The sequence below is a fragment of the Onychomys torridus genome, chromosome 4 (genome assembly GCF_903995425.1).
Source record: "Onychomys torridus chromosome 4, mOncTor1.1, whole genome shotgun sequence".
NCBI classification, from domain to species: Eukaryota; Metazoa; Chordata; class Mammalia; order Rodentia; family Cricetidae; genus Onychomys; species Onychomys torridus.
Genome location: NC_050446.1, coordinates 56,899,136 through 56,920,861, shown reverse-complemented (window position 1 = coordinate 56,920,861; position 21,726 = coordinate 56,899,136). Strand labels below are relative to the sequence as shown.

General features: G+C 38.8%; 1 protein-coding gene across 7 annotated transcripts in view; it reads left to right on the top strand.

Moving 5' to 3' along the window:
• Positions 1-21,726, top strand: part of Pde1a (phosphodiesterase 1A) — a 277,056-nt gene that overhangs the window by 178,555 nt on the left and 76,775 nt on the right. For all 7 annotated transcript variants that reach the window (XM_036184584.1, XM_036184583.1, XM_036184581.1 and 4 more), the window contains exon 3: positions 17,137-17,250. In XM_036184584.1, coding sequence (XP_036040477.1) covers positions 17,137-17,250 — 114 coding nt within the window. The remainder of the gene's footprint in view (positions 1-17,136; positions 17,251-21,726) is intronic.

The following is a 21,726-nucleotide window of genomic DNA, read 5'->3' as shown; positions in this document are numbered from 1 at the left end:
TTTCCCAGGTCTGTATATATTGTGAATATAAAGTGCTTCTATTATTGTTTATATTATTAATATCAACTGTTTCTACTGTTCTCTTCACTGTACCCTTTTGTTAGGTAGAGACAATTTAGTTGGTTATAATCTCACTTGTCTTTTTTGCCCTTTTAAATTGTGTGAGTTCTTGTAAGTCATGTACAAAAAAAAATTAATCCAACAAGCAACAACAAAAAAGTCTTGTCCTAAGCAATATTGTTTGGATTTTCCTATATTTCCAGAGTAGCCTTGAAATGTTGGGAGCCTTTTGCTTGTTTTGGTTGTACTGGGGATGGAAGGCAGGGCATGGGCCTGACTTACATGTGCTATACAGCTGAGCAACACTTTAAGCCAGCTGTCAAGTCTGACTTTCAGTCTTCCATTTGACGTCTACAAGTGGTGTGAGATGAGGTCCTCTGCTGTGTGTGTTTACATGTCCCATGCATTTTAAAGATTGCCCTTTCCTTATTGTGTGCTCTTGAGCCTCTTGACAAAAGTCAGTAACCAAATGAATAAATTGTCCACTGTCTCTTCTGTTAGTTTGATCAATGTCTCCATTGCTGTGCTCGTACCACAATGAGACTCTAGCTATATCAGACCGTGTGGAATAAGGGACGAGGCCTCCAGTGTTGTTCTCGCCTGATTGTCTTGACTCTTTGTTTGTGATACTCTGTAAATTTTAGGATTTTTTTTTTTTTTTTATTTCTGTGAAGAGTGGCATTGGAATTAAGAAAAACACACAGGCTGAGAGGGCTCTGGCATAAAGGAAGCATCAGGTAGAGACATGGGCTGGCTATTGAAAGAGGGAGCACCAGGGCTACCATGGCAGAGCCTGAATGCCAAAGGCATCACTCTGTTCATAAAAGAATAGTAGGGAAAACGTGGGCTTTTCAAAAAGTTGTTTTATTAGCCCTTTGAGAATTGCATACAGAGGATTTTGATCATATTTACCCCCATCACCCAACTTCTCCCAGATTCAGCTCTTTCTCTATTCTCCCATCTTTAAATCAAATTTGTGTTGTGTATATACTCTTGGATGTGTGGCTATTAAAAAGAGTGTAGTCGGAGTTGGGGATTTAGCTCAGTGGTAGGTAGAGCGCTTGCCTAGCAAGCGCAAGGCCCTGGATTCAGTCCTCAGCTCTGGCAAAAAAAAAAAAAAAAAAAAAAAAAGCGTGTAGTCCATCTATCTTAATAGAAAACTGACTTGCCCTCTCCCAGTACCTAACAAAGCAAAGGTATTCTGACTGTTGGCTTTTCTGACAGTTGTGTCCCAGGTAGTGGTGGCAGCAACAGCGCACACCTTTAATCCAGCACTTGGGAGGCAAAGGCAGGTGGAGCTCAGTGACTTCAGGGCCAATCTGGTCTAAAGAGCAAGATCCAGGACAGTTAAGGCTAAGCAGAGACAACCTGTCTCAAAAAACAAACAAACAAGCAAGCAAACAAACAAAAAAGAGTTGCAGCTACCAGAGGAACTTCAGTCTACTTTAATGAACAACACTTTTAGTTGCTAGTCCAAGTACAAAGTTTTATTTTTAAGGATTCAATTTTTGAGCTTGTAAAATGGAGTTTAATACTCAAAACTAATATTGTGTGCAGAGGTGGGTCTGAAGAGGAGAGAAGAAAGCAGTGTGAGTGGGATTTTATTTCTTACCAATGGAAAAGATCAAAACAAAACAAACAAACAAAAACAGTGGTAGCTCTGTGAACCAGATCATCGTTTCTGTAACCCTGGGGACATTCGAAGTTATTCTGCAGTAACTCATCCAGGGACAAATCTCAATCACCACAGGTTGTGTGAGTCAATGTTCTTCAGAGGAACAAAACCATCACGATATTTAGAATTCTGAGACTGAGCCATGCTCATGTCTCTGGAGTGATGATTCAGAGGGTCCCAGCCAGTACCTGGGAATGTGCATTTGTCAAATGCTCCTGACAGTGCTGGCAGCCCTTCACAAATCAGTGGTGATGAAGTATTCTCCTGGATTTGAAAGGCTTGTGTCACATCCTCTACTGAAATACTTTATGTTCAGGCAATAGTAGATGAATGATTTCAGTTCAATGGGACCGTGTGATTTGATCTAGAAAGTAGGGAGAACATTGCCCATTGTTTTGCCTTATCTGTTCTGGTTGCAAAAAGAGAGACTCAAGCAGTTTCCTGGGGTTCTATGCAGAAAACTGGGCTCCCCTGAGATCTGAACTCACCCCGTCTCTCTCATAGGCTACAATTCCTCTGTGCCACATCTTGCCCTATGCTCCTTTATGCTTTTGTTTTCCTATGACTCCTTCAGGAGCACCAATTCGCCTTGCATCTTTATCTGCCACTAGCTATTTCTTGATTCTTGCTATTTTCCAATTCATATCATGTAAATGAGAAATCTAAGGCTAGGGGTGGTGGTGTATGCCTTTAATCTCAGACTCAGGAGGCAGAGGCAGGTGAATCTCTGAGTTTCAAGCTAGTCTCATCATATAACAAATACAGAGATAAATCTATTGGTCTCTTTTTTTATTTTTTTACAAGTTCTTTTTTTATTAAGAAATTTTAAAATTCATTTTACATACCAATCACAGATCCCCCTCTTCCATCCTTCTGACCCTGCAACCCACCCCCATTCCCTCCTACAAGAAGTTAAGGCCTCCCATGGGGAGTCAGCGGAGCCTGGTACATTCAGTAGGGGCAGGTCCCCCCCCCCCCCCCCCCCCGACATGCCCCACCTCAAGGCTGTGCTAGGTGTCCCACCCTAGGTAGTGGGCTCCAAATAGCCTGCCCATGCAGCAGGGACAAATCCTGATCCCTCAGCCAGGGGAGGGGGGGGGCTTAAGCAGATCAAGCTACACAATTGTCTCGCTTATGCAGAGGCCTAGTCCAGTCCCATGGAGGCTCCACAGGTGTTGGTATAAATTTCATGAGTTCCCACTAGTTTGGTTTGGTTGTCTCTGTAGGTTTCCCCATCATGATCTTGATGTCCCTTGCTCATAGAATCCCTCTTCTTTCTCTTTGACTGGACTCCTGGAGCTCAGCCTGGTGTTTGACTGTGGATCTCTGCGTCTGCTTCCATCAGCAACTGGAAAAAGGCTCTATGATGACAGTTAGGGTATTCATATATCTAATCACTGAGGTAAACCTTAAGAACTTTGTGTACAGCCTACATAGCACATTCTTGGTACTCTGGGAACTATGTACCCTTGGATCAGTGCTCACTTTCTGTCCAAATGGTAGAACTAAGAGTCATAAGTTCCTGTGATATTAAATATGGCTTCGTAAAGGGCATTATATGGGAAGGACTCTGGATACCTCCTGTAAACAAAATGTGTGAGCAATATTATCAATATCTCTCTAGCGTATTTATCTCATAAAGATGACTTCAGACTTAATTACTATATGACAGTATTCTGAGACAATTCCCTTCCTCTGTGACTCATTAATGTCATTTGTATTAAAGCATAACCTCATTCTGGTAGAAAACTAAAATTAAACTCCAAATATACTTTTCAACAGTTGAAATTATTTGGAAAATCTCTCATTAACAGGCCCAGATGAGTAGCTTTCTAGCTAATTGACACTTATCTATCATGTATTTATGTCACAGTATTGACTCTTATCCATCATTTATTTGTGTGACACTTATCCATCATGGATATGTATTATAGTATTCATACATTTATCATTTACTTGCCATATTTTAAAATTATTATTATTATTTCAGACATATATTGTGGGGAGCCTACCCATTTGTCTGTGGGTGGCCCACTCCAACTTTTTCCCCAGGAGGGAGGAGTGAGAAATATTTAGATAGAAGGATAGAGGGGAGAGAAACAGAAACACAGGATAGCCTCGGGAGGGCCTGGGTCATTATCCACTGGCCCGTTCTGTCTCTTCTAAAGGGCCTTTTATAGGAATGCCAAGGGATAGAGCAAAGACCTCCCCCATCACAGCCAAGTGAAGACCCTTTCAATCACCTGGTAACCACACAGGTGGTCAAGCAATCCTCTAATGCAGCCCTGCTGGGTAAAGCAAGCTTAGATCTCACTAGGAAACCTTTGTGGGCCTCCACAATGTATACAATGAAATAGGATCATATATACTCCCCATTTTCTTTCTTCAACTTCTCCATGTCCCACTCCTAACTTAATTTTTAATTTTTAGTGTTTGATAACTCACTGGTTCCAATTAATACTGCCCATACTTGGCACATTTATACTTTACCTGTAACAGATAGGTGTTGATAAGACTCTGAGCACACTATGAGTATGCAGTTTAAATATTGAGTAAACAAAGTTCAGTAGAGTGCTCATTTAGTATATTGATTCCCAGCACTATAAAAAGTAATATATATATAAAACTAGTAAAGCAATTTTTTAAAAAATATAAAAATGAATCAGATCTATAGACATTAGGGGCTTTAGATGTTCAACTTTTACAAATTTAAGCATGAAGTACAGGTCAGCACAAGTAACTTAAGAAAAAATGTCTCTGAAGTATTTACAGGTGATATTTATGATATTTATGCTACACATGGGAAGCACTTCCAATATTTGAAAATTTGAAAAATAGCTTCTTACCTTGTTGCATAGATATTCAGCACTAAATGAATGTTTTCAGATTATTATGAATATTGCTGTTAACAGATATGTAATCTTATGAGTATGTGTGTGCTGTATATGTATAGCATATGTCTGTGTGTATGTGTCATATATACATATAACATATGTGTGTGTGGGGTTGGTGTATAATAAGCCAGGAACTGCTGCATGCACTTGGCTTATTATATAGGTGCTGGAATTCAAACTCAGGACTTCCTGCTTGGGCATCAAGTACTTTGACTCACTGAGTCATCCCTGCACTCCTGAGATCTGTTGTCTTTGGAACTGTAAGCATTAACCATACTTCTGAGAACTTGTTTCGTGTCCAGTGACTCCAAAGAATATCTGGGGAAAATGAACCCAATGAATATATTTGTGTGTCAAACCTCAGGCACAAAATATGATTAAGAGAGAATTTAAGAAAAAAAATCTCGTAAATGTCAGAATTTAAATACGGTGAACAGACAAGTAATCATTGTGTCAGAAGCACGACACAGCATCCTTCAAACCCAGAACAGCTTTTCTCGAGGGTTGTCATCTTTTTGCACTGGTGTTATTGCGAGATGCTTCCTTACAGCTTCCTGGTCACCATTTTCTATGCTACACAAGCTATGTTCTAAACTATCATTGAATCATAATCTGAAGTAAACACTTTCTATTAATGCCCAATTGCCCTGGAGTGAGTTGGCATGTTTTGTCAATTAAAAGTTTAAGATTGCTAGCCACAGAGATAAATAATGACAATTTAGGACTTCAAAGTGCTCAAAATTCAGAGGACCCTCAACCCTGTAGATATGTAATCACAGACACTGTGGCCTATGCAAACCCAGCTATATGTATCCCAGAGAGCATTCACGCAAGACAGCTGATTATGCACCAACAGGTAAAGCAGAATTGCTAAAGGAGGAAAGATTTCATCTCATTTTTCAAGGTTCACCAGTAAGTTTTCAGAGTCTTCCAGGTGTTGCTAGGCTGGAAAATTTTCTGCTTCAATCTCTGAAGACAAAAGGGACCTGAAGAGTTTTGTTTTAGAGGAATGTGTGATTTATTAATATCATACCAGTATTGCAAAGTATTCCTGTACAGTGGCTGGCATATCAAAAGTTTCCAGGAATAGTTAATGCCAACTTTATTACTAACATGTATTGTGAAGGAAGAGAATAAAAATTTAGATCTACATCTGAAGACACTAAGCTACAATAACACTATTTAAACAAATACAAGATATTAAGAAATGTCATTTTGTCATTTAGATGTCTGGAGTTTGGATTTGTTTGTAATAGTATGGGTTTGTCTTTGTTTGGGCGTGGATTTGCTCTCAGGCAGAGTCTCATATAGCTTTTGAACTTGCTGTACAGCTGAGGATGGCCTTGAATGTTAATCCTCCTCTCCTTCCCCCAAGTGTTATAACAGTCATAGACCACTATGCCTACCATACTATGTTTTTAAAATTTTCATGTAAGTAGAGTTTAGTAAGTTTGCTCTACTTCTGTACTAGCACTTTTCAGTGTAAATCAGAATAATTCAGTTTAATAAATTAAAGAAAAGGCTTTGTTCTAGTCTGAAAACTTAACTCATTTCACTTCATGTGAAAAATAGAATTCCTTTGATAAAAGTCCTAAACTGTAGGACAATGCACAAGTACAGACAATCCCTTCAGACTCCCAGGCTATTTGGGAAGTGAAAAGGTCACAACAGAGTCAGGTAAACAATTCCCTGGGCATAGTGCAGCCAATGTCTGTCAGAGTAAAATTGGTTTCTAATACACTAAAACATCTCTTATGCCATCAACGTAAAAAATAAACATGGACAGCAGGGTGGAGAGTCCCCAGAAAACTAGAGATACAATGTGGCTTATCTATACCACTGTTATATATGTTTCCAAAGGAAATTAAAGTCGTCTATCTGCCCAAGAAATTCCTGTGCTCCTATACCCACTGTGGAACTATTCACAGTAACCCAGAGAACCAACCACGAGGTCAATTAGTTGATGAAGGAAACATGCTGCACCTGAAGCATGAAAGATTACTCAGTAATAAGGAAGCAGACCTCTGGTCATTTGAAACAGCGTGGAGAGACTTGAAGGACATGGTAGGACATAAAACAAGCCTGGCATGGAAAGATAAAGGATGTTCAATAATGTGTAATGAAGTACAGATAGGAGGGATAAGTTCTAACGTTTTGTTGCAAAATGGGTTACAACTATTTTTGTTCCACAAAGACTAGAACAGGGGAGTTCAAAAGCTCCCAACATGGAAAAATAACAGATGTCTAAGGAGATAGAAATTTTAGATATTCTGATTTGATTATTCTATGTTGTATCTATGGTGTTACCACATTGTATATAATTCAGAAGAACAACTACATATTAATAGTATCTAGGATTTTTCTTCAACATTTTAGGGTTCCCTTAAAATTTCTTAAATATATTTAATATTAAACTCCAAATTTTAAGGCTATAGTTTGGGGAACTGAATTGAATGTTTGTTGGAAGCACTGAAATATTTTTTTTCCTTTCTATCAATATCTAGTTGCTAAGTACGGTTTTGGCTCATTAACCTAAGCAGTCATCGAGAGAGAAAAATTTAAAATCTTGCATACTTTTGTTAGTTCACTGCCCCAGCTTCTGTCACTGCCACTGATTTCTTTAATTTCCTTACTGTGAAAACATGTGGTGAGCACAACGTTCACTGAGTATGCAGTTATTTTCCTTTCTTAGCAGCACGTGCTCAGCATCTGGTTCTTTCAAAGACCTGGTTGGTTATCAGCATTCTGGCTGGCCTCTCTTCTGTGTGGTTACCATTCAGATAGGTTTCTTGAGATTGCTTTGTGGTTTTATTGAATCACTCTCAAGTTATTGCAAAGCCATTTGTTCCACAAGCCTGTGTGAAGTCATTTCTTTAAAAGCCATTTTCTCTTAAATACCCCTAAGTAGAGAACTCATTATGACATTTTCAGCATGTTTTTTTCCCCATGAGACATTGTAAAAACCAAATTGCAGTAGGAAAATCACCATGAGCATTATAGAACATGAGGGAGTATCACACCTTCAAAAACACTGCAGCCACGGATGACAAGGAAAAACTGAAATCTGCAGATGAAAATGACTCAAGCATCCTTGAGTGCTGGACATGCTCTTTAGTTTTCATAGTTGTGTGGTGAGTCAGAGACATAGGCTGAAGAGCTACAGGACTGTTTAAAATAAGAAGACCGGGCTGGAGAGATGGCTCAGCTGTTAAAGGCTAGGCTCATAACCAAAATAAAATAAGAAGAACCGAGTCTTCAGTTCAAAACTGAATAACTGCAATTGAACTTTAAATTATGCTGTAATTCTTCATTTCTTAAACCTCTCTGTCATTCTTTCTTGCTATGGTGATAATCAATCTATAGTTTTACTCAGTACCCAAGTGGCCCATGTCCATTTGCCACTATAAACTATTTGATCATTGATATTTTATTCAGTTATGTTGAGACTTCATGAAAACAGGTTTTTTTTGTCTATTGGTACCATTATTATTATTATTATCATTATTATTATTATTTATTGCTAATATAGTCAAGGAGCAAGAAATGAACATTTTTGTTTCTGGAGAAAGATAATGAATTGTCACACATACCTGTTTTCTTTCCAACTTGAACCCTCCTTTCCAACTAAAATTATAGTAGAGATAGACCTTTATAAAAATGAAAGTGAACAAAAGAAAAGTAATTGGAGAGTGATGTTTTAATGGCATTTGAGATATGGTATATAATCAGAAAGAAAAGCAGTATCTGTCAATGGAGCACAGCAATCATGTGGGAGACTCCCCAGCACAGGATAACTGAGCTTATACAGCTTCAGAGAAAATGCTTCCCAGCTTACAGTAGTCTGTCAAGCTGTCAATCAAGTTAAAGAAAAGAAAAAAAAGAATTTTAGCATTCAGAGACACAAAGATTTGTTTCCCATGCACATTTTGTTGGAATGTACTAGAGAATGTGAGCTTTAAATCAAGATAGGGAAAACTGAGAAAGGAGAAATTCACTGCCACAAAAAATGTGGACATGGGAAGTATCAGGGTGGGCACTGCACTCCAGAATGAGAGAGCAACTCTACCAGATTTGGGCCAAGGGAAAATGAACTCTAAGACAGAACTCTTCAGAATAAAGAATCATTGATTGGTACCTACTGGATGTGATGGTTTCCATGGGCAGTATCGATAGATGTAGAGAAAATGATGCTAGTAAAACTGAAGTAGTTGATAACCAGCTAGCATCGATAACAAAATCTGAGAATGGGGCTGAAATCACACACCAGTCAGCTATGCAAAGAGTTAGGTCCATGAGATCATAAAGGCATGTTTTGTGGGCATCACATGACAGAGTAGAATGGGGCAGACATGTAAATACCTAAACTCTTACTCAACAAGAACACTGGGCCGGGTGGTGGTGGCGCACGCCTGTAATCCCAGCACTCAGGAGGCAGAGAAATGTGGATCTCTGTGAGTTCGAGGCCAGCCTGGGCTACCAAGTGAGTTCCAGGAAAGGCGCAAAGCTACACAGAGAAACCCTGTCTCAAAAAAAAACAAAACAAAAAACAACAACAACAACAAAAAAAACAAGAACACTATCGATCATTTGAGAGTGTTCTCTTACCTTCTTTTCGTGAAACTACACAGAATTTGCCACTCAGAGGTTGGTAGTGACATCATGTCCAAACCTACTGTAGTTAATGTCAAAAAACAAAACAAAACAAAGAAAACAAACAAACACAAAAACAAAGCCAAAAAACTCTTAAAAGAACCTCAGGAAGGAAGAATCATTTGCAGTAATTCTGAGGCACCATAGATGTAGAAACCACATTGCTAGTGAGGTTGGGGGAATTATATAATATTCAACAAGAGTAGTGGGTTAATTTTATCTTGAAATCCATATAGGAGAGCAGAGAAAGAGGAGAGAGGAGAGAGAGAGAGAGAGAGAGAGAGAGAGAGAGAGAGAGAGAGAGAGAGAGAGAGAAGAGAATCATCTAAAGTAGAAGTCAAAAGTTTTGTTGTTGCTGTTGACTTTGTTCTTTCTTGTACTATACACAAGAGCCTTCACAGTAAATGCTACCCTCCTTTCAAGCTGTGCTGGATTGCTGCCTATGCTAGGAATTGCATCTCTGGGAAAAGCCTAGACTTTCAAGAGCTTCTTTAAAAGACTCAATTTTCTTCTTGCTAAGCGACAAGTGTTACAGAAAGACTTCTACAGTTTGGGTACTATTATGGAAATGTTTCTGTTTATCGGGCTTTCTTATGTACTATTATAATTGGAAAAATTCCATGTTGATTTTCTTTCTGTAGTTTTATTTTTTTGTGTGCATGTTTCTCTAAAAAACAAAAAATCTATTTTTATATGATTTTCCTTCTCTGCTGGGGTATTTTTAAAGCTTGTTGGTACGTGGTTCTGCATTAATTAAATGTTCCAAGCCACTTGCTATGTTTGTTTCTATCCCCCAAAATTTGGATGGTGACATCTAATCCTCCTACTTTCCAAGATGATGGTATCTGGAGGAGGAGCCTGTGGGATGTGAGTAGACCTGAGGCCATCATGCTAGTAAATGGAATCTGCCTTGCTAAAACAGGCCTTTTAATAAAAATTCATTTGCTTTTTCTGCCAGGGGAGGTACCGTGCAAAGAAGGAGAGAACTCAGGGTTAGACTTGGATTTGCAGAAGCTAGCCTTGGATTTGTTGGAGGACTCAGCTCCAGAGCTCTAAAACTATGAAGAAGGAATTTCTGTTATCAGCTACCTACTACATGCTGTTTTGTGATTTTAGCCATCGTTCTTCACTATCACATAATTCAGGATCCAGTCTATGCCATAGTGTTACCTATAGTGGTCTGGGTCCTTATTACATCAGTTAACAAGCCTCACAAACATGCTCATAGGCCAACCCAATCTAGAGAATTGCTTGTTCTTGTGAGACTATTTTCCCAGGTGATTCTAGGTTGGGCCAATTTGACTCCTTGGCAAGTCATCTACCACACTTCACCATTTCCCAAAGCTGAGAGGTAAATCTGTTCTTGTCTTCTTTCTTGTGCTCTTTGGCCTTATCATTAGTTTCTATCTTCAACTCTTTTGTCATATTAGTGAGGTCTCAGTGATGAATACTTTTCCAAAGTAATCTACCATGTTGAATTTTAAATAATAAATCCCCCTTTGTCTATTTTATTTTTGTTTGATTTAAGAAATATACCCAACATTTCCTTCTTCATTTTTCTATCAGCACCTCTCAACAACACCCTTTCCCAATATCACGCTCCTCCAATGTGAGAGTGTCAATTTGCCTGTGGATTTCTAGCGTTCCTGGATTACCTAGCATTTCCTAGGTGGTGGCTCAGCCCAGGCATTTTATGGGCTTCTTATCCTTTCTAACACTGCCATTGGCTAGATGCCAGTCACTACAGACATCATAGAAAACAGCTCTCTAGTCAGTATTTCTTTCTATGAAGCAGTGGAAGGGGGATTGTTGTTTGTATTTTCTTTTACTTTAGCTCTGTGTTGGGCACCAAAATGCTTTTCTTTGTTTTTGTTCTTTTGGGGGGCTTGCTGCCCAGCTCCTCAATAACTCACACATGGAGAGATTATTCTTAATTATAAATGCCCAGAGTTAGCTTGGCTTGTTCTTGACAGCTTTTCTTAACTTGCAATTATCTCATCTACCTTTTGCCTCTGGGCTTTTTCCTTTTTTTCTATATATCTTACTTTCACTCTTACTCCCTGGCTGGCTGGGTGGCTGACTAAGTGGCTCCTAGCATCCTCCTCTCCTTGTCCTCTTGATCTTTTTTTCTTTTTCTCCCATATTCCTCCTCCTTTTATTCTTTCTGCTTGCCAGCCCTGCCTATCCTCTCTCCTGCCTCACTATTGGCCATTCAGCTCTTTATTAAACCATCAAGTATTTAAAACAGGCAAAGCAGCACAGCTTCACAGAATTAACAAAGGCAAAATAAAATAATGCAACACATCTTTGCATTATTAAACAAATGTTCCACAGCACAAACACGCATAACATATCTTAAAATAATATTCTAAAACAGGGGATGTCATAGAGGAGGAAAACTCTCTCAGCCTTCCTGTCACTCCAGTCTTCTCAGTGAATTCACAGGGCTGCACTAAACATCCCTGGAAAGAATGATGTTGTAACAATGTGTTGTAGATGGTAAGATAACACAGATTTGCCACAGGTAATGTGAGATGTGATTAACAGTCTTTACACTTACACTGTATTCACAGATGCATCCAAAGTTATGTGACCCCTCTGACTTAGTAGCATGGTACCTGAGCGATGCCCATAGACCTGAGACATCAAGGAACAGAAAAGTAATAAAATTCAGAGAAAGGAGAAGAGCACAGCGAGGAGATGGAATAATTAAGAAACTGAAAGACAGACAAATGTGGGGGAGAGGGGAAGGAAAGAGTCTGAAAGAGAACTCTGTAGGTTCCTCTGTAGAAGAGGAGAAGAAAAGGCGAGGAAGTGAAAGAGGAGGGGAGAGAGGAAGGAGAGGAAAGGGAGGCAAGGAGAAGTGGGAGGAGAGGGAGGAGGAGGAGAAGGAGGAAGACCCTCCAGGGAGAATGAACAAGTATCATGAAGCTCCCACTCTTCTCCCTCCCTTCTACTTCCTCTGATCTTCTGTGCTTGTGATTTACAATTTAGTATCTTTCCCTAGGTCAGTCTCAGAGTGTAAGGAGCATAATAGAGAGCCAAATAGACAGGAGAGACAAATGAGAGAGTTATTAAACAAAATACAGCTGAGCTGAGTAGTAAATGAGTTATCTAACGTCCAGGAGTATGACATTTAAGATGTTAAGCTGCTCTCCAGTGCAGCTGTAATGAGTGTTCCCTATTCCTAGCCTGTCTTCTTGATTTGAGCAAATAACTCATTAGTAGGTGAAAGTCTCTGTATCTTCATTAAGACAGCTTCAAATATAGTCATAGATTTTAGGATTTATTTATTTAAACCATAGTGTTTCAGAGCTGTTAACAGTGACCAGGTGTAAATGATTAGTTCTGTCCATCTTAGTATTATACGGTTATACAGTTGTTGTTTTTTTTAATTGTGTTTGTTTTGTCTCCAAGGAGAAAGAAGTGGATCTTGAAGGCCTTTCTAACTATCTCTGGACTTAAAAGGGAATTCTTCTTTTACATGCTGAGAATTATGCAATGCCTATTTCTGTAAAACAATAAACTAATATTCATTGAAGTAGTGATAAATACTTTACTAACTTGTCATATTCTTAAAGGAGAGGAAATGTTGGATATAATTATAGACATAAAAAAAAATCCACTAGCAAGTGCTTTGTGCTCATGGTTCCTATGTCTCTTGATTATCAGTGCTTTGAAAATAATGAGGAAATGTTGCATCTGAATTGGACATGCACAGGCTTTCCTCTATGTCATTACACCCTAAAGGATAGGGTGTAGCATCTACTTACACACTACTTTACACACTACTTATACAGCATTAAGGATCACAGGCAACATTTTACCCATATAAGGCATTGAATAGGATACATGACAAGACTACCCTAGCTTATAAAGGATTTGAGTAGCCATAGATTTGGGTATCTGTAAGGGTCCTAACCTCAAATTTTCATATAGTGAGGGATGACTTACACTGTCAATAGGATTATTTCATTCCTTTAAATGGAAACTATAATCATATTTAAATGCATTTAAGACTAATATTATTTGCCATGATGCTTTATTATACACATTTGAGGTGTAAAACACACTATTTACACACATGCATAAGTACATAGCAATACAATTATTACAGTCAGAAAAAGGAATTCATGCATCTTCTTACACAGTTACATGTTTTTTCTTTAGGCTGTGAAAGTGCCTAAAATCTATCCCTTAGTAAATTCCCAGGATACAATTTGATGTTATTGCACATAGTCCTCACAAAGTACAGTAGTAACCCATTGGTTCCACCTTTTTCTCTTTTCTTAAATGTTACAAATTTTTAGGGAACTGTAGAGCCCATGACTCATCATTCACCAATACTATGACAACATGGAAAAAAGTATCTGAAATGGCTTTGGTTGTTACTTGGTGTTGCTTTAGTTTCGAAGGCAGGTGGGACTTCCTGAAAGTGGCACAGTGACTCTTGTCCTGACAGTTCAGTGTGACTTTATGCTGCCCTTTGTGTGTCCATGTGTAATATGAGCTTTAGTGTCCACTATCCAGTCTCTTTCAACTGCAACACTACTCTGTTGGTTCTTAGGGAAGGGCTATTCTGACACGCATTCAGTTTTATCCATTTCTTCTTGAGATGTGGTGGTCTGTATCTCTCCAGGTTCATTTTATCAGGGTTGTTGAATTACTAGCATAATGTTTTCATGATTTCATTTTAATAATTATATTTTGACAGACTTGATCCTTTTTGTCATTGTTGTTGTATTGGGGTCAATCTTTGTCTGTTTTCATTCTTTATTATCATTCAAAGAATTAGGTTTCATTATGGCATTTTCAAACAAAATCATCACGTTGCATTTCTCTCCTCTTCCTCCTCTCTCTCCTTTGTCTTCCCACCACCAGGAGCATCCTTTCTCCTGCCATTTCACCTGTGAGCTTGTGATTCCTCTCACACAAACTTTCTCAACACTTCATTATTGATACATGTTTCTGCCTCTTCACATGTCTGCTGTATATGTGACTCAGAGTCAGAACAAAAAGAGGTAGTTCAGTGTGTGTGTGTGTGTGTGTGTGTGTGTGTGTGTGTGTGTGAAGAATAGATAGTGTGGTTTGGTTTCAAAGTATAGATATAAACTTTCAGAGGTTTTATGAGATAGGGATTTTCCCAGGTATACTTTGTAGCCTAGTTAAAAAAATAAAGCAGGACATAAATGGTTAATGATAATGATGATGATAATGATAAAAATGTTCTAATGAGTAGAGGGCTTGAATATAATTTTGCATCTGTTTATAGCATAGTTTTAAATTTTATTCATAAATATTCTTATATATATTTACATGTTCATTCAGTAATAAATATTTTATATGCCAGTGGTGGTGGCACGCGCCTTTAATGTGGCACTCGGGAGACAGAGGTGGATGCATCTCTGTGAGTTCAAGTCCACCTTGCAAAGCAAGTTCCAGGCCAGCCTGTTACACAGGGAAACCCTGTATCAAAAACAAAAATAAACAAAAAGAAATATTTTGTGCATTTATTCAAAAGAGGTGAAAAAAGGAGTCTAAATCGTCCCAAAATACATATGTTCTTCAGACTTTTAGGGTAGAAAATATTTTTGTTTTCAAGCTTTCTTCATGTTCCTGATGGGCATGCTCATTTTACATATATTAGAGCTCTTCCTGTAACAGGGTACTGATGGAGTGACTCCCTGGGGATCACTCCAGCATCTGAGTTATTAAGTCCATATGTGGGTAAACTTCTGTACTGTGTTGATTGCAATTTTACTCATCAGAGCCAACACTAAAACAATTTCAGTGTCCTGTCTCAATGAATAAATGAGGAAGATATAGTACATATATATTGGAATACTCTTCAGCCACCAATGATCATTATGTGGAAAATTTACTCTTGGTGAAATATTTTATGCAGCCAGCTGCAATCCAACAGGACTCAACCACTCTCACAAGGAGAATAGATCTGTGATCAGTATTTATACTTATCACATTAAATATAGCACAGAGAAATGAAAGTGAAAAATCCCTAGTACTTTCATAAATAAAAGGCAATTTCGCAAAATTTAAATTTTGTGGGCCAAAAATTTCAGAATCCTTTACACGTTAAATTGTTATCATCACATTCAGTGTTTCATAAGGCCTCAAAGCTAGGTATACCATTTCCCTCTTTTTTTTCTGGTTTTTAGAGACAAGATTTCTCTGTGTAACTTTGCAACTTTCCTGGAACTCACTCTGTAGACCAGGCTGGCCTCGAACTCACAGAGATCCTCCTGCCTCTGCCTCCCGAGTGCTGAAAGGCATGCGCCACCACCGCCCGGCTTTAAAAATGTGTAACCCAGGCTGGCCTTGAACTCGTGATCCTCCTGCCTCCGCCTCCTTCAGCAAATCCTACCGGCCTGTGCCACCGCAGCCGGCCATTTCCTTCTCAAATAGCTTGTTAGAACTGTACTTTCCTAAGTTGGGCTCCTTTGCTGTGCTGACTAGTGGAGGTCATTTACTGCTATGTACAACTCATTTTGTGATGTGTCGGAGTATTCTATTTCACAAAATTTATGTTGTGAAAGTGTAATAATTCACAGCTCCTCAAGAAGTTTTAATAAAGGTGTGACATTTTCTGTAGAGGAAGTGTTTCTCCAGGTGGAGAAATGTCAACTGCCTTTTGCACAGTTCTCAAATACTGTAAAGGTTGGTATTGGAAATTACCAAAAGTAAACTGTTGAAAATCAAAGTGACCCTATTTTAGCTGGTGCTCAAGTGTAGGTTATGTTCTGCTGTCTCCTTTAAACAGAGAGGGACTAAAATTGCCTGACAATTTGAGGAAATAGCTAAGTTCCCTTCACATTGCTTAGCTGTAGCATGTACAGAAAGGGGCATATGGTCCACCGTGCTCAGAGAAAGACAGTGGATCTAGATAAACAATGTGGCTCCAGTTCAGTTCAGGGAAGCATCTCCAGAAACATGTGCTTTACAATTTAATTCATAGACATTCCCTAAAGTGTCATATTCATGTCCAGGTCATTTTTTTTAATTATCTCACTGTATTGGATGTCTATTGCTGCATGGCAATTATCTTCAAATTTGGGGTCTTAAAACGTTAATCTTAAGCATCTTAGAATTGGTGTTAATTAGGATCTAGACCTGTCTTGGATGAGCTTCACACTTTCAAATTCTTCTAAGAATTGGAACTCATGGTCCTCTGGGCAAAGCCAAGAGCAAATGTTTTTCAGATTCACTTTGAAGAACAGTTGCAGTATACTAGTGTTGATTAATGTTTATCACCGTGACAAATACCAGAGAGAAATGTTTTAAGTGAGGAAGATTTCTTTTGGTTCCTGGGTTTTGATATTTCAGTCCATTGCTGTGGGCCTGTGCTGAGGAGGAGTATCATGGGGGAGACACTGGAACAGAGGGATGCTGGAACCAAGTTGCTCCTCTCCTGGCAGCCAGCTTTGCCTTTCATCATTCTCCCTTTGTTGTACAGTGAACAGCAGTCAAAGTGCTGACAGAGGATAACACAGCCAGCCCTGAAGAAGCAGAGTGATCAGCGACAAAATTCTAGTCCTGAAAGTAAAATCTAAAGTGTTTTGAACACATTGTCATGGATTTTCAGGAATAAAAAAGACCTTGAATATGGTTCTCACACTACATACGAACATTCCTAATATTCCCGGGAAGTGAACATCATTTCTAATGATGACTTACATTAGAAAGATTGGTTTTCGTTATGTAGAAATGAAGACACCTCTGTTTAATGACCCAGAAGTAGTGACAATGAACTGTTTTACTTAGTTCGTGGCTTTAATATGGAGCTATTTCTACATGGTTATAAAAATTCTATCCCTCTCTTTGTCTCCCTTTCGGAAACAGACTAAGATGCTTAGTGAAGCAGCTGGAGAAAGGTGATGTCAACGTTGTCGACCTTAAGAAGAATATCGAATATGCAGCATCTGTGCTGGAAGCGGTTTACATCGATGAGACGCGGTGAGCCCTAGCCACTCCCACTTTCTTCTCCACTGCTCCTCTGCTTCTCTTCTTCTCCCCTTTACTACAAAATTTAGCGACTCTTAGTATGAAACAAAAGTCAAAATCTTATTAAAGTTTAGAGTTCATCTTCATGTAGCTAGTTAACTGGGATGTTATTCCTTTTTAAAACATTATACTTTAGTCCAAATACTTGAATATAGTACAATAGTCAAACAGAAAGTTTATTAAACAAAAATAAATGTCTTGCTCCTTCAGCTTCACCATCCGTAGACTTTTAAATTGTATGAGACATAAGTAGGCTTAAACTAGTCCCTAATATAAGAGTTTCTCCTATTATCACACATTTCAAAATTACGAGAAGGGAGTGAGACCCAAAAGATGAATTCATCAGAGCATGTATGGAGGACTTCTGAGGTTTAGCCAAGTATCCCATGCCCCAAATCTAGCATCACAGTTGGCAGTTAGAGAAGGTCTGGATAGGAGGATTTATTTGAAGAGGGTTGTCAACACAGTACTGTGGTTCTTAGCCAAATCCCTTATCCCTTACAGCTGTTTGTAAACTCAAGTGATTTGAGCAGTTTCTCCTGGTACTCAGAAAACAATGAGGCGGGTTCTTGATTTTCCCACCAGAAAATGTAAAAGTTACAGGAAAAAGAGATGTGCCTGTGAGTTAAGAGCTGAGAGAATGTGCAGAGGCACTTGCAGAATTCTGGTCAAAGACAAATGGGGGAATTAGGAGAGGTTTCTTGGTGTACCAAGAATATGGATGTTAGATGGTAAAATAAAAGGCTGCTGCAATGACTTCTCATTGGAGAGTCACAGCTGGAACTCCATCATTGCAGTAATAATTTCTGAGAAAATAAAGGTTCAAGGTGTACTCTTCAATTAACTATCTCTGAAGGAGCCATAAAAGGTCCATGCTAGCATCAAAGAACCAGAATTTGGGAATTTATTATGTAGAGTAACACAAACAATCCAGTAAGATCCTTAACCTATAACTCCTCACCCATCCAACCTCATCACTGAACTAACAGTAATAGGAGAGTGAGCAGAAGACCAAGAGTGTGTGCATGCCTCTGGGCCCTGTCCCCGAGGTTCAGGTTCACTCAGGTGAGGCCTGACTTGGGCGATGGTGAGAATTGTTAAATATGGGATGGAGTTTTGCCTCTGTGTACTGGACTTCACACACACTGTTGTTTAACAGGCAATAAATTCATATTATCATCCACAGTCAGGATCTGGGCTAGGTGTTTTTAGATTCTTGGCCTCTTATTCAAGGAATTGAAATAAAAATTTGTGCTTACCTGTTACAGTATGACTCAAAAGTCATATATGTGAAGAAATAATTCGTGAAAATATAGCCTCCACCTTAGTCCCAATGTTCTCAATTCCCCTACTAAATATCATGTATTTTTCCAGTGTTATATTAAAGTATTTTATTTTGTATTTTTCTCTCCTCCTTTCATGGATATTAGATTAGACTACATATAGGATTTTATTTTACTTGTTTCACTAATCAAGAAATTTTGGGGGTCTAGAATCCCATGTTGAATTTTTTATAGGCCCCACAATTAAAATACCTTTAGTTCTGAGAGAAAGATTCACAATGCAGGCTGTATGGCACAGGTGATTCTTCCATGGTCATAGAAAGTAATTCCTCAGGTTTAGAGTTATTAAGAGGTGAAAACCACAGGTTCTTTTAAACTTTATGATCCTTCCCTGAGTTGTTTGCTGGGGTGATCTTCACCGAGGACAAATTCCAAGGGCACAGAGCCAGGTGTATACTACATGCTAAAGATACTCTTATAGTTTCTTCAGTTTTTTGCTCTTAGCTGCATTTACTTACTGTTCACAAGTTGGTTGAACTGAGCAGGCCTAAGGGTTCTTCAATCTGCTTTTGACAAGACATTGTATATTACATTTATTTATAAAACATAAGAACCTTAAAATTCAACAATTCTTTGGAGGTTTACAAAATCTTGCAGCTTTACAACATCTTGCAGCAAAGTGCTAATTCTTTTTTTTTCTTTTTTTATTATTATTATTATATTTGTGTTTTAATTTTACACATCAGCCATGGGTTCCTCTGTCCTCCTCACTCCCGCCCCCACCCCCACCTTCCCCCCATGCCCTACCCTCAGATGGCTAAACACCCTAACAGTAGTGCTGGAACTGTTGTCCAATAACTGATGGAAGTGGATGCAGAGATCCTCAACCAAGCCCCAGGTGGAGCTTCAGGTGTCCAACTGTCGAGAAAGAGGAGGGACTGTAATAGCATGAATTGTTGAGACCAAGATTGCAAAAAGCACAGGGACAAATAGCCAAATGAATGGAAGCACGTGAATTATGAACCAAAGTGCTAATTCTTATTTGCCTAGATGTTCAAACTTTCACTTGATAACATGCTATGTTTACTCATTCACAGGTAATCTCCTCCCCATGGCAAATATGACTTCATGGTTGTTTTGCTAGCTTAGGTATCCATGATCCCTAAGCCATTTAAATATATGTTACATTTATAATGCTTTTACATTTGAAAACTACTCTCTAATAGGGTAAAGTGCTCAGCACAGCGGTAGAAATTTAACTTCTGTTGTCTTTTATATTCCAGCAAAATATAACAGTTTCTAATACCATATTAATCAATTAATTTATCATGTAGCTCAAGTTGGCTGTAAATTCACCATATGGTTGAATGGGACCTTGAAGTTCTGATCCTCATGTCTCACTCTCCTGAGTGCCGAGGTAATAGGCTTGCACCTCCACATCTAGTTTATGAAGTGCTGGGTTTCGAACTCAAGGCTTTGTGCATGCTAAGTGCTTCACAAAATGAACTAGCCCCGGTCCCTTCTCCTTGGTTGAAATCCTTCCACAGCATTATGTTCATTAGGATAATATAATGCCTCAAATTTACACCATCTTCTAAAGGCTACTAGTTCCCCACAATCTTTTGCAATAGTCAGAGTGATTACTTTCTGCATTTTACTAATGGGAACACTAAAGCTCATTTAAAGAGCACAGCAGTCCTATGAGATAGAAATTCCATTATTACCATTTTGAAAATAAGGACATTGAATCACAGAAACATGGCATAGTTTACACAAGAGAATAAACTGAAGAGCGCGTTAGCAGCTCTAGCATTCTTGACACTAGAGATGTGTTGTTAACTATAATGCACACCCTCATATCTTTATTTACAGTTGACTCCTAGGTATTTTCAAGGGCTGGAGTGATTGCTTAATGCATAAGAGTACTTGCCTCCCAAGCAGAAGGACCTGAGCTCTGACCCTCAGCACCTATGTGAAAAAGTCAGACATAGCTGGGTCACCTGTAACCCCAGTGCCAAATGGGGGCTGGGACAGAGAACATATGGAGCTTACTGACAGGAGAAGATGGAGCGCTTCAGGTTCTGTGAGACACCCTATCTCAAGGGAATAATAAGGTCAAAAGAGCTAGAGAGTCATACCTGATTTCTTCTGTCCTCTAGGTGAGTGTGGAGACATGCACCCACCTACATACATGTACACCACACAGACACAGACACAGACACAGACACAGACACAGACACAGACACACACACACACACACACACACACACACACACACACACACACACACACACTTTCTGAACTTTTATGGACATTTTGATCGCAGATGCTTAGATTCCATAGTATGTGGGTAGTATTGTCTCTCATCTTTTCCCCAGTTATACTTTTTTTTGTCAACATACTGTTGCCTTGAACTGGGCTACAATGGAACATTATGCCCTGGAGAACATCAAATGCTACACACTAGAATTTCGTCTTCCCTGGAAAGCTCATGTATATGCATTTACCATTGTGCCAGCTGTTAGACCTGATATCACCTCTCAGTAATCTTTCAATTTTGTCCTGGAAATGTGTACTTAAGGTATTTTGAGAAAAAATACAATTGATTTCCCATGAATTTTGTAAGACATGGAGCAGGGAGCTAAGGATCTCTCTGAGACATGTTTGCAGTTATTAACATATCATTTGCCTTAGAAATTCTAATAAAACAGATTGTATAAAAGAAGGAAGAGTCAGGCAGCGATTAGTTAATTTATATTTTAAGATCTCCTGGTTTGTGAAAATTTGGATCTGGAAATTCTGTCTAGAAAGAAAAGAATTCTGTGAATGTACAATAGAGATAGTTGAAAATTGGCTAGTTTAAGGAAAAGGTTAACTCAGGGTAAAATAGGAATTGCCAGTTAACTAGTGGACACATACTTGCATGCATGCACACACACAGACACATGCACAGACACACACACACACACACACACACACACACACACACACACACACACACACACACACACACACACACACACACACACACACACACACACACATGCACACATCCTTCTTCCTACTAAATGTGAGTGACTACAGGGTTTCAGTTAAATCAAAACAAAAATCTCTCTGTAAAGATGATTTTAGTTAGAAAAATAAA